Source organism: Mustelus asterias, chromosome 11 (assembly GCF_964213995.1).
Source record: "Mustelus asterias chromosome 11, sMusAst1.hap1.1, whole genome shotgun sequence".
In the NCBI taxonomy this organism is placed as follows: Eukaryota; Metazoa; Chordata; class Chondrichthyes; order Carcharhiniformes; family Triakidae; genus Mustelus; species Mustelus asterias.
Genome location: NC_135811.1, coordinates 63,464,501 through 63,476,438, shown reverse-complemented (window position 1 = coordinate 63,476,438; position 11,938 = coordinate 63,464,501). Strand labels below are relative to the sequence as shown.

Here is an 11,938-nt window from a genome sequence, read left to right as displayed (position 1 = left end):
TGGGTGGGATTGTGGTCGGTGCAGACTCGATGGGCCGAATGGCCTCCTTCTGCACTGTAAGGTTTCTATGATTTCTATGATAAGCTTTCGGAGCGCTGCCCCTTCGTCAGATGGAGTGGTCTCTGTTCTCAAACAGTGCAAACAGACACATAAATCAAATTACAGAATACTGATTAGAATGCAAATCTCTACAGCCAGCCAGGTCTTAAATGTACAGACAATGTGGGTGGAGGGAGCATTCAACGCAGGTTAAAGAGATGTGTATTGTCTCCAGACAGAACAGCCAGTGAAATTCTGCAAGCCAAGGAGGTAAGCTGTGGGGGTTACTGATAATGTGACATGTACAGGTTTGGATTTGTGAGTCCGCGTGCCTGTGCGAATGAGTTCCAAAGTTTGTTCACAGCTCTGGGGTGTGGATCTAACCATCTCACATCTAACGGTAATTGAAGCGAGTATTCCTGAAAGGAACCACTGGAATTGCTCTTGTGGCAGCTTTGTGTCCAAGTGCCCAGGGTTTGGATTCAAGCCCCATTTCTCAGAATGGAGATGTGGGAAACTCCTGCTTCATTTCCTCACTCACTCACACAGCCCGGAGTTCCTCAGCATCCACCATTCACTCTGTAGCCGAACACAATCACCCCTTGCTATGCCGGAATGAGAGGGGAAATATTTTGATTCTGTACAATGGGCTTTGGCTGACATTGCTTCTCTGTAGGTTTCACATTGGGGAGAGTACATCGCAGCTCAGTTTGACTCTTGTTTCCATTGCGTGTTTTTGTTTCCTCTGCGCCTCTGACGCAGAGAAAGGGGGGGGGGGTTGGGTTTAAATTAGTTGATGTTCTCGAACCGGAGCTCCAATTCTCAGAAGTGTGCCGAGGGTGAGAACTGTTCCTTCAGTCTGTCATAGAGAGTTCCAGCAGAGACCATGGCGATCAGTTACAAACCAGGTTGTGGAAACCTCTGCATCTTGTGCCTGTGTTTGATTCTGTCGGTTACAGTGTGTGTGCAGGGTAAGGATTTCACTGCTTGTGTCAATCTAGTTTTTATGTAGCAATTGGATAACGCGATGATAACTTTGCCAGTTAACTCTCAGTTCTGTTGCGCTGAATTAGTTTTCGTTGAGATTGGGGGTAAAATGGCCCATCGAAGGGGCGATTTTCCAATTTGGAAGAAATGTTTAAATATTTTAAAAGAAATAAATTGTGGCTGGGCTGTGAGCAGGACCGGAACCTGGGCTTGCTGCTCTCAGGCAGTTGTGAAATTGAGGGCGGGTGGAAATTGCAGCATCAGTGAGTGAGCTTCCCACAGAGAGGGAGACAGACAGATCCCCACACCAGTACACGACATCATCTCACTACTGCACACATTAACACACAGTCCACTCCATCAATCTGTTGGGAGGAGTTTCAAACACAAAAATCATATAATGGTGACAGCGCAGGGGATATCCAGCCCATCATGTGCGTCCTGCCCCTCTGCAAGTACAATTCACCTGCCTTACACGCCACCCTTTGCATACAGCCCATCACTCTTCGGGACCTCTTGAAGGCCTTGATTGACCCTGTCTCCATCACACTCTCGGACAGTACATTCTAGATCCTAACCACTCGCTGTGTGAATCTGTCTCCACCGCACTGTCAGACAGTACATTCCAGATCCTAACCACTTGCTGTGTGAATCTGTCTCTACCACACTCTCAGTCAGAGCATTCCCGATCCTAACCATTCACTGAGTGGAATTTTATGAGATTTTTTTCTAAGTGTCCAGCTAGTCTGAAAATGGGAGAGTTCCAGATCCATTTTTTGGGTGAGTTTTCACGCCCAATCTTATTCACTCTGTCTCTGAACAGATGGACTAGTCAGTTTCTAGCCAGAGGGGCTGTGGGTGGGGCTTAACTTGCCAAACAGCCTGTAGAGGGAGGTATTGCGCATTTGCAGACCTCTGATGCTGCATATGCGCATTAACAGTAGCAGGGGCCTGACAGACGGAGAGAGAGAGAGAGCTGTCAGGCCCCTGCTACTGCAGGCAGCCTCAACTAGCTTCCCCCCCCCCCCCACCCCCGCAATCGGGGGGGCCAAGAAGCCGCCTCTGTCGCCCAGACTGATCACAGCCCCCCTTCCCTCCCCCACCGATCGCATGCAGAGTGGCAGCGGGCCCCCCTCTCCCCATTGGCTCCATCCCCTAGCACTGCTCCCCACCAGCCCCACCCCCATTGGCCCCCGGCACTGCCCAGTGGGCATTGCCCAGATGCCCAGTGGGCATTGCCCAGGGTGGCACCCCCCACATTGCACTCAGCCTCCCGGGGGGGCCTCAGTAGTCTTCAGTTCCACCGGTGAGGGCAACACGACTGTTCCCTGTTTATGGGGAGCAGGTGTTTTCCTTGCCGAAGAGAACTTCAGTGATTGAGCACCAGGCTCACTAAACACATTGAAATTAACATTTGAATAAATTTCAATAAATTAATCAGCCTCTCGCCCATTTCCGGTGAGAGGCTGACCAAACCGGAAATCCAGGTGTCCTAAAATTGCGACAAGTGTGAGAACCAGCGCCATTCGTGCTAGCCACTTTACGCCCAATTTTACGACATTTGCCCTCCGCAAAATGGGCGTAAAGCAGCCGTAAAATTCCACCCACTGTGTGAATCTGTCTCCACCACACTCTCAGACGGTAAGTTCCAAATGGAGTGTTTAGTTTGGGTTTAAACTAAAATATTAAGGGGGTGGGAAGGAGTAAGAGGAGGGGGAATCAAGGACAAAAACCAGAGGCAAAAGGGGAATAAGAAAAGTGATAGGCAGAGAAATCAAGGGCCAGAATCAAACAGGGCGGCCACAGTGAAAAATAGTGGGAACGTGACCAATAATGTTAAAAAGACAAGACTAAAGGCTTTGTGCCTTAATTTATGGAGCATTCGCAATAAAATGGATGAATTAATCGCACAAATAGATATAAAGGGGCATAACATAGCCATGATTACAGAGATATCGCTGCAGGGTGACCAGGGATAGGAACTGAACATCCAGGGGTATTCAGTATTTAGGAAGGACAGACAGAAAGGTAAAGGTGGTGGGGTTGCATCTCTGGTTAAAGAGGAAATTAACACCACACTGAGGAGGGATATTAGCTCTGATAATGTGGAATCTGTATGAGTAGAGCTAAGAAATGCCAGGGAACAAAAACATTAGTAGGGATTGTATATAGACCCCCAAACTGTAGTGATGATGTTGGGAATGACATTAAACAGGAAATTAGAGATGCATGCGATAAAGGAACATCTGTAATTATGGGTGACTTTAATCTGCATATAGATTGGGCAAATCAAATTAGTCACAATACCGTAGAGGAGGAATTCCTGGAATGTATATGGGATGGTTTCCTGGACCAATACATTGAGGAATCAACTAGAGAGCAAGCCATCCCACACTGGGTGTTGTGTAATGAAAAAGGAATAATTGGCAATCTAGTTGTGTGAGATCCCTTGGGGATGAGCGACCATAACATGATAGAATTCTTCATTTATATAGATGATCTGGAGGAGGGGACGGAGTGTAGGGTAACGAAGTTTGCAGATGACACAAAGATAAGTGGAAAAGTGAATCGTGTGGAGGACGGAGAAGATCTGCAGAGAGATTTGGACAGGCTGAGTGAGTGGGCGAGGATATGGCAAATGGAGTATAACGTTGAGAAATGCGAGGTTATACACTTTGGAGGAAATAATAACAAATGGGATTACTATCTCAATGGAAACAAATTAAAACATGCTACCATGCAAAGGGACCTGGGGGTCCTTGTGCATGAGACGCAAAAGCCCAGTCTGCAGGTACAACAGGTGATCAAGAAGGCAAATGGGATGTTGGCCTATATTGCGAGGGGGATAGAATATAAAAGCAGGGATGTCTTGATGCACCTGTACAGGGCATTGGTGAAGCCGCAGCTGGAATACTGTGTGCAGTATTGGTCCCCTTATATGAGGAAGGATATATTGGCATTGGAGGGAGTGCAGAGAAGGTTCACCAGGTTGATACCGGAGATGAGGGGTTTGGATTATGAGGAGAGGCTGAGGAGATTGGGTTTGTACTCGTTGGAGTTTAGAAGGATGAGGGGGGATCTTATGGAGACTTATAAGATAATGCGGGGGCTGGATAGGGTGGAGGCAGAGAGATTCTTTCCACTTAGTAAGGAAGTTAAAACTAGAGGACACAGCCTCAAAATAAAGGGGGGTCGGTTTAAGACAGAGTTGAGGAGGAACTTCTTCTCCCAGAGGGTGGTGAATCTCTGGAATTCTCTGCCCACTGAGGTGGTGGAGGCTACCTCGCTGAATATGTTTAAAGCGCGGATGGATGGATTCCTGATCGGTAAGGGAATTGAGGGTTATGGGGATCAGGCGGGTAAGTGGTACTGATCCACGTCAGATCAGCCATGATCTTATTGAATGGCGGGGCAGGCTCGAGGGTCTGGATGGCCTACTCCTGCTCCTATTTCTTATGTTCTTATGTTCATCAAGATGGAGAGTGGGGTAGTTGATTCTGAGACTAGCGTCCTGAATTTAAATAAAGGAAACTACGATGGTATGAGGCATGTGTTGGCAATGATGGATTGGGAAATGCTACTTAAAGGGATGACGGTGGATAGGCAATAGCAAACATTCAAGGAGCACATGGATGAACTGTAACAATTGTTTATTCCGGTCTGGCACAAAAGTAAAACTGGAAAGGTAGCCAAACCATGGCTTACAAGGGAAACTAGAGATAGTATTAGATTCAAGGGAGAGGCATACAGCTTGGCCAGAAAAAATAGCAGACCTGAGGACTGGGAGCAGTTTAGAATTCAGCAAAGGAGGAACAAGGGACTGATTAAGAAGGGGAAAATAAAATACGAGAGTAAGCTTGCGTGATCATAACTGACTGTAAAGGCTTCTGTAGGTATGTGCCTCTATTAACAAAGCCCAGGATACTATATGCTTTATTAACTGCTCTCTCCACCTGTCCTGCCTCCTTCAGTGATCCATGTATAGATACACCTGCACTCCCTTGAGAGTTGTAAGCCTTATTTTTTTTAATATACTTTTCCAATTCAATCAAATCAAGTCCAATTCAGAGTCTCAACAAGTTGAGACATTTCCGATCCAAGCTGACAAGACAGGGCCTACACTCCTGTTTTGGGCCTGATCTACATGAGCCAAGCTGATTGGAGTAGATGCAGACTCACCTCCGCCAAGGCTTGATCTTATTTGCATCTTAGCCAAAAGGCCGAGATGCCACTTTTAAAAATTGCTGCAAATGAAGCTTAAATGTAACCTAATGACCTCAACCAAGTGCAGCCTGTCCATACTACACTTGATCTTAGCCAAAAGGCCGAGAAGCCTTATTTTACACTACCTCTCCATGTTCTTCCGACAAAAACGAATCACTTCACATTTTGCCACATTGAACTCATCTACCAACTATCCACTTCTTACCCAGCCTGTGCTTTTGAAGTTTAACACTAACTTCCTCACAGTTGACAATACTTCAAATCTTGTGTCAACTGTTAATTTTGGAATTGTGCCGTGTACACCAAGTTCCTAAATTTGTATCAAGTTATCATGAGAATACATAAAATGGTGGTGGGACCTGAACACCATTGACAGTTCCACATATTCAACTCAAACTACTTGTAGTGGCGATTGTCCTGTTCCTTTGGCTCTTTAATTGGAGTTGACAGTAGAAGAGTTTCACTAGAATTTTTAAACAGTTTGTTTTGCCTTCAGATTGTAACATAATTCTTGAAGTAGAGGCCAGGGTCTGAATAGTTTGGCTCCTCTATCCCGCTGGCTGACATTAGCTGGGAGGTGAGCACAGTCAGTTTTGTACAGGTCTCAATCACCTTTCTCTGTTTGTTTTCTCCTGCTCACTGACGGTAGGTGTCCCAGCTGAAAGAGGGAGAAGCAACCCAAAATCGGGAACAAAGCTAGCCGGTGAAGACACAAACCAGTAAGTCCCGAGTAACCTGCAATGGATGGTGCATGAGGGAGTGAGGATATTAATATGATGGTAATATCAGATGGGTGGTTCTGCAGGAAAACCTGGGAATTTGGAGCGAAGTTTTGGTTTCAGGTTTGGGATTGAGTTTTGGGTTTGGGGTGAGGTTTTGGTTTGGGGTAAAGTTTGAGTTTGGGGTGAGGATTGGGTTGGTTTGGGATGAGGTTTGGGTTTGAGTTTGGAGTGAGATTTGGGATTGGGATGAGATTTGGGGTGAGACTTGGGTTTGAGTTTGGGTTTGGGTTTGGGTTTGAGTTTGGGGTGAGGTTCAGGTTTGGGATTGGGATTGGGTTCGGGTTTGGGGTGAGGTTTGGGTTCGGGTTTAGGTTTGGGGTGAGGTTTAGGTTTGGGATTGGGTTTGGGATGAGGTTTGGGTTTGGAATTGGGTTTGGGTTTGAGTTTGAGATTGAGATTTGGTTTGGGATTGGGTTTGGGTTTGAGTTTGGGATTAAGATTTGGTTTGGGATTGGGTTTGGGTTTGAGTTTGGGGTGAGGTTTGAGTTTGGGTTTGGGCTGAGGTTTGGGATTGGTTTTGGGATTGAGTTTCGGTTTGGGATTGGGATTGTGTTTGGGTTGGGGTGAGGTTTGGATTTGGGGTGAGGTTTGGGATTGGGTTTGGGGTGAGGTTTGGGTTTTGGGTGAGGCTTGGGATTGGGTTTGGGGTAAGGTTCAGGTTTGGGATTGGGCTTGGGGTGAGGTTTGAGATTGGATTTGCGTTTGGATTTGGGTTCAGGTTTGGGTTTGAGTTTGGGATTGGGCATGGGTTTGGGTTTGAGTTTGGGTTTGAGTTTGAATTTGGGTTTGGGGTGAGGTTTGGGATTGGGTTTGGATTTGAGTTTGGGTTTGGGATGAGGTTTGGGTTTGGGGTGAGGTTCGGGTTTGGGTTTGGGATTGGGTTTGGGGTGAGGTTTGGGATTGGGTTTGGGTTTGAGGTGAGGTTTGGGATTGAGATTGAGTTTGGGGTAAAGTTTGGGATTGGGATTGTGTTTGGGTTTGGGGTGAGGTTTGGGTTTGGGGTGAGGTTTGGGTTTAGGGTGAGGCTTGGGATTGGGTTTGGGGTGAGGTTCAGGTTTGGGTTTGGGGTGAGGTTTGGGCTTGGGATTGGGGTGAGGTTTGGGATTTGGTTTGGTGTGAGGTTTAGACTTGGGATTGGGATCAGGGTGAGGTTTGGGATTGGGTTAGTGGTGTGGGATTGGGGTGGGGTTTGGGATTGGGTTTGGAGTGAGGTTTGGGTTTGGGTTTGGGTTTGGGATTGGATTTGTGGAGAGCTCGGGCTAAGTGCCAGCTGGGATTTTTCTTCCTGTCTCTGTTTGACAATTGCGTAAATCAGGGTTGTGCTGACATTATAAAACGTCAGCCTCTCATTAACTTTAATCTTTTATTTCTGGGAGTTATTGCGGTGCTAAGTAATAGGCAATCACATCTGGAGTTATCTTTCAGGTTGAGGAAAGCAGTTGGAGGAGCAGAGGTCCCGCTCCTGCCCCCTGGTGAGGAGCTGGGATTAGCAGAGTTGAGTCAGGAGCGGAGATGGTTACGGCTGGCAGATTCGGAAGAGGATGGGGTGTCTGGAGATGGTGGACCCGCAATGGGAAACGAGTGGATATCAGGAGATGATGAGACACCTCTCCACACTCTCATTCCCTTCCAGAAACCGCAATTACCAAAAGGAAAAGCAGAATGAGATTCGAAGAATTCAAACACAACCTCATTCTTACTGTTTTCACGTCTTGAACTAATCTGGACAAAAATAATTAACTTTTCTTGGAAAATTGATGTCAACTGAATAAAAGTATAAATTGTAACAACATCTATAGTGTCACAAATCAAGAAATTCCAAACTAGTTTTGTATCAAATATGGGAATGCACACATGATTGTGTTTCTGCCTGTACAAATCTCAGTGAAACCTTTAGTTTGGAGGCAAATCCACAGCTTATATATTTCTTATTATCACTTTGCAGCAATCTCTCACTTTCAAAGTTTATAGTTAATGTTTTTTCGAAGTCATATTTTCAGAGTTTGAATTGTACATTTCTAATGTGCACTTCAATGTGCATTTCTAAATGGAAAATTTAAAGTTTTAAAGTTTATTTATTATTATCAATTGGGCCAGTGGGCTGACGAATGGCAGATGGAGTTTAATTTAGATAAATGCGAGGTGATGCATTTTGGTAGATTGAACCAGGGCAGGACTTACTCAGTTAATGGGAGGGTGTTGGGGAGAGTTACAGATCTAGGGGTACAGGTTCATAGCTCCTTGAAAGTGGAGTCACAGGTGGACAGAGTGGTGAAGAAGGCATTCAGCATGCTTGGTTTCATTGGTCAGAACATTGAGTTGGGACATGTTGTTGAAGTTGTACAAGACATTGGTAAGGCCACACTTGGAATACTGTGTACAGTTCTGGTCACCCTATTATAGAAAGGATATTATTAAACTAGAAAGAATGCAGAAAAGATTTACTAGGATGCTACTGGGACTTGATGGTTTGAGTTATAAGGAGAGGCTGGATAGACTGGGACTTTTTTCTCTGGATCGTAGAAGGCTGAGGGTGATCTTATAGAGGTCTATAAAATAATGAGGGGCATAGATCAGCTAGATAGTCAATATCTTTTTCCAAAGCGGAGTCTAAAACTAGAGGGCATAGAACATAGAACATAGAAAGCCACAGCACAAACAGGCCCTTCGGCCCACAGGTTGCGCCGATCACATCCCCACCTCTAGGCCTATCTATAGCCCTCAATCCCATTAAATCCCATGTACTCATCCAGAAGTCTCTTAAAAGACCCCAACGAGTTTGCCTCCACCACCACCGACGTCAGCCGATTCCACTCACCCACCACCCTCTGAGTGAAAAACTTACCCCTGACATCTCCTCTGTACCTACCCCCCAGCACCTTAAACCTGTGTCCTCTCGTAGCAACCATTTCAGCCCTTGGAAATAGCCTCTGAGAGTCTACCCTATCCAGACCTCTCAACATCTTGTAAACCTCTATCAGGTCACCTCTCATCCTTCGTCTCTCCAGGGAGAAGAGACCAAGCTCCCTCAACCTATCCTCATAAGGCATGCCCCCCAATCCAGGCAACATCCTTGTAAATCTCCTCTGCACCCTTTCAATGGCTTCAACATCTTTCCTGTAATGAGGTGACCAGAACTGCGCGCAGTACTCCAAGTGGGGTCTAACCAGGGTCCTATAAAGCTGCAGCATTATCTCCCGACTCCTAAACTCAATCCCTCGATTAATGAAGGCAGAGGTTTAAGGTGAGAGGGGAGAGATACAAAAGTGTCCAGAGGGGCAATTTTTTCACACAGAGGGTGGTGTGTCTGGAACAAGCTGCCAGAGGTCGTAGTAGAGGTGGGTACAATTTTGTCTTTTCAAAAGCATTTAGACAATTACATAGGTAAGATGGGTATAGAGGGATGTGGGCCAAATGTGGGCAATTAGGATTAGCTTAGGGGTTTAAAAAAAAGGGCGGCATGGACGAGTTGGGCCGAAGGGCCTGTTTCCATGCTGTAAACCTCTATGACTCTATGACTCTATCACAAGTAGGCTTACATTAACACTGCAATGATGTTACTGTGAAAAATCCCCTTGTCGCCTCTCTCCGTCGCCTGTTCGGGTACACTGAGGAAGAATTTAGCATGGCCAATGCACCTAACCAACACGTCTTTCGGTCTGTGGGAGGAAACTGGAGAACCCGGAGGAAAGCCACGCAGACACGGGGAGAACATGCAGACTCCACACAGACAGTGACCCAAGCTGGGAATTGAACCCGTGTCCCTGGTGCTGTGAGGCAGCAGTGCTAACCACCGTGCCGCCCTAAAATGATTGCTGGATGGTCATTGTTTGAGTCTTCTGACGATGTGAGATGCTGATCCAATCTGGCAAATGCAGAGATTCAGCAGGAGAGTGAGAAGTGTTGTCAAATTTATGTTGTGTTTCAGACTTCTCTAAACTCTGCGAGAGGGCTATATCTCACATTTTCTTACATCAGGTGCTGATGAGCACATTTTGGAAAGATAAGATTTGGTTCAAAGAACAAAGAACAGTACAGCACAGAAAACAGGCCCTTCGGCCCTCCAAGCCTGTGCCGCTCCTTGGTCCAACAAGACCAATCGTTTGTATCCCTCCATTCCCAGGCTGCTCATGTGACTATCCAGGTAAGTCTTAAACGATGTCAGCGTGCCTGCCTCCACCACCCTACTTGGCAGCGCATTCCAGGCCCCCACCACCCTCTGTGTAAAAAACGTCCCTCTAATATCTGAGTTATACTTCGCCCCTCTCACCTTGAGCCCGTGACCCCTCGTGAACGTCACGTCAATGTTCCTCATGGTCTGGAATGGGGGGGGTGGGGGTGAGTTAATAGGTTGTAATGAACAAAGCATCGTAGCTGTGAGGGACAGCTCGGTGGATAGGATATTGGTATGTAGATAGGCTGGAAAATTGGGCGGGGATCCTGGATTCAGGATTCAATCCTGGACCGGGGAGCGGCGCGGGCTTGGAGGGCCGAAGGGCCTGTTCCTGTGCTGTATTGTTCTTTGTTCTTTGTTCCGACCTGGGAAAAAGCTTCCCACCGTTCACCCTATCTATCCCCTTCATAACCTTGTACACCTCTGTTAGATCTCCCCTCATTCTCGGTCTTTCCAGGGAGAACAACCCCAGTTTACCCAATCTCTCCTCATAGCTAAGACCCTCCATACCAGGCAACATCCTGGTAAACCTTCTCTGCACTCTCTCTAACGCCTCCACGTCCTTCTGGTAGTGCGGCGACCAGAACTGGACGCAGTACTCCAAATGTGGCCTAACCAGCTTTCTATACAGCTGCATCATCAGACTCCAGCTTTTATACTCTATACCCCGTCCTATAAAGGCAAGCATACCATATGCCTTCTTCACCACCTTCTCCACCTGTGTTGCCACCTTCAAGGATTTGTGGACTTGCACACCTAGGTCCCTTTGTGTTTCTATACTCCTGATGACTCTGCCATTTATTGTATAACTCCTCCCTACATTATTTCTTCCAAAATGCATCACTTCGCATTTATCCGGATTAAACTCCATCTGCCACCTCTCCGCCCAATTTTCCAGCCTATCTATATCCTGCTGTAATGCCCGACAATGCTCTTCGCTATCCGCAAGTCCAGCCATCTTCGTGTCATCCGCAAACTTGCTGATTACACCAGTTACACCTTCTTCCAAATCATTTATATATATCACAAATAGCAGAGGTCCCAGTACAGAGCCCTGCGGAACACCACTGGTCACAGACCTCCAGCCAGAAAAAGACCCTTCGACCACTACTCTCTGTCTCCTATGGCCAAGCCAGTTCTCCACCCATCTAGCCACTTCTCCTTGTATCCCATGAGCCTTAACCTTCTTAACCAACCTGCCATGTGGGACTTTGTCAAATGCCTTACTGAAATCCATATAGACGACATCCACGGCCCTTCCTTCATCAACCGTTTTTGTCACTTCCTCAAAAAACTCCACCAAATTTGTAAGGCACGACCTCCCTCTTACAAAACCATGCTGTCTGTCACTAATGAGATTGTTCCGTTCTAAATGCACATACATCCTGTCTCTAAGAATCCTCTCCAACAACTTCCCTACCACGGACGTCAAGCTCACCGGCCTATAATTTCCTGGGTTATCCCTGCTACCCTTCTTAAACAACGGGACCACATTCGCTATCCGCCAATCCTCAGGGACCTCACCCGTGTCCAAAGAAGCGACAAAGATTTCCGTCAGAGGCCCAGCAATTTCATCTCTCGTCTCCCTGAGCAGTCGAAGATAGATGCCATCAGGCCCTGGGGCTTTGTCAGTTTTAATGTTCCCTAAAAAACCTAACACTTCCTCTCTTGGAGATTTTCTCTAACGGGTCAACACCTCCCTCCGAGACACTCCCGGTTAACACGCCCCTCT

At 46.7% G+C, this 11,938-nt stretch overlaps 1 protein-coding gene and 1 pseudogene across 1 annotated transcript; one reads left to right on the top strand and one right to left on the bottom strand.

Moving 5' to 3' along the window:
- Window positions 1-844: 844 nt before the first annotated feature.
- On the top strand, window positions 845-7,824 carry LOC144500924 (uncharacterized). Its single transcript, XM_078224424.1, has 3 exons — window positions 845-1,010; window positions 5,900-5,969; window positions 7,458-7,824. The coding sequence occupies exons 1-3, from the start codon at window positions 926-928 to the stop codon at window positions 7,696-7,698; spliced, it is 396 nt and encodes a 131-aa protein (XP_078080550.1). The 5' UTR covers window positions 845-925; the 3' UTR covers window positions 7,699-7,824.
- On the bottom strand, window positions 5,162-5,363 carry LOC144501023 (U2 spliceosomal RNA; annotated as a pseudogene).
- Window positions 7,825-11,938: the final 4,114 nt, after the last annotated feature.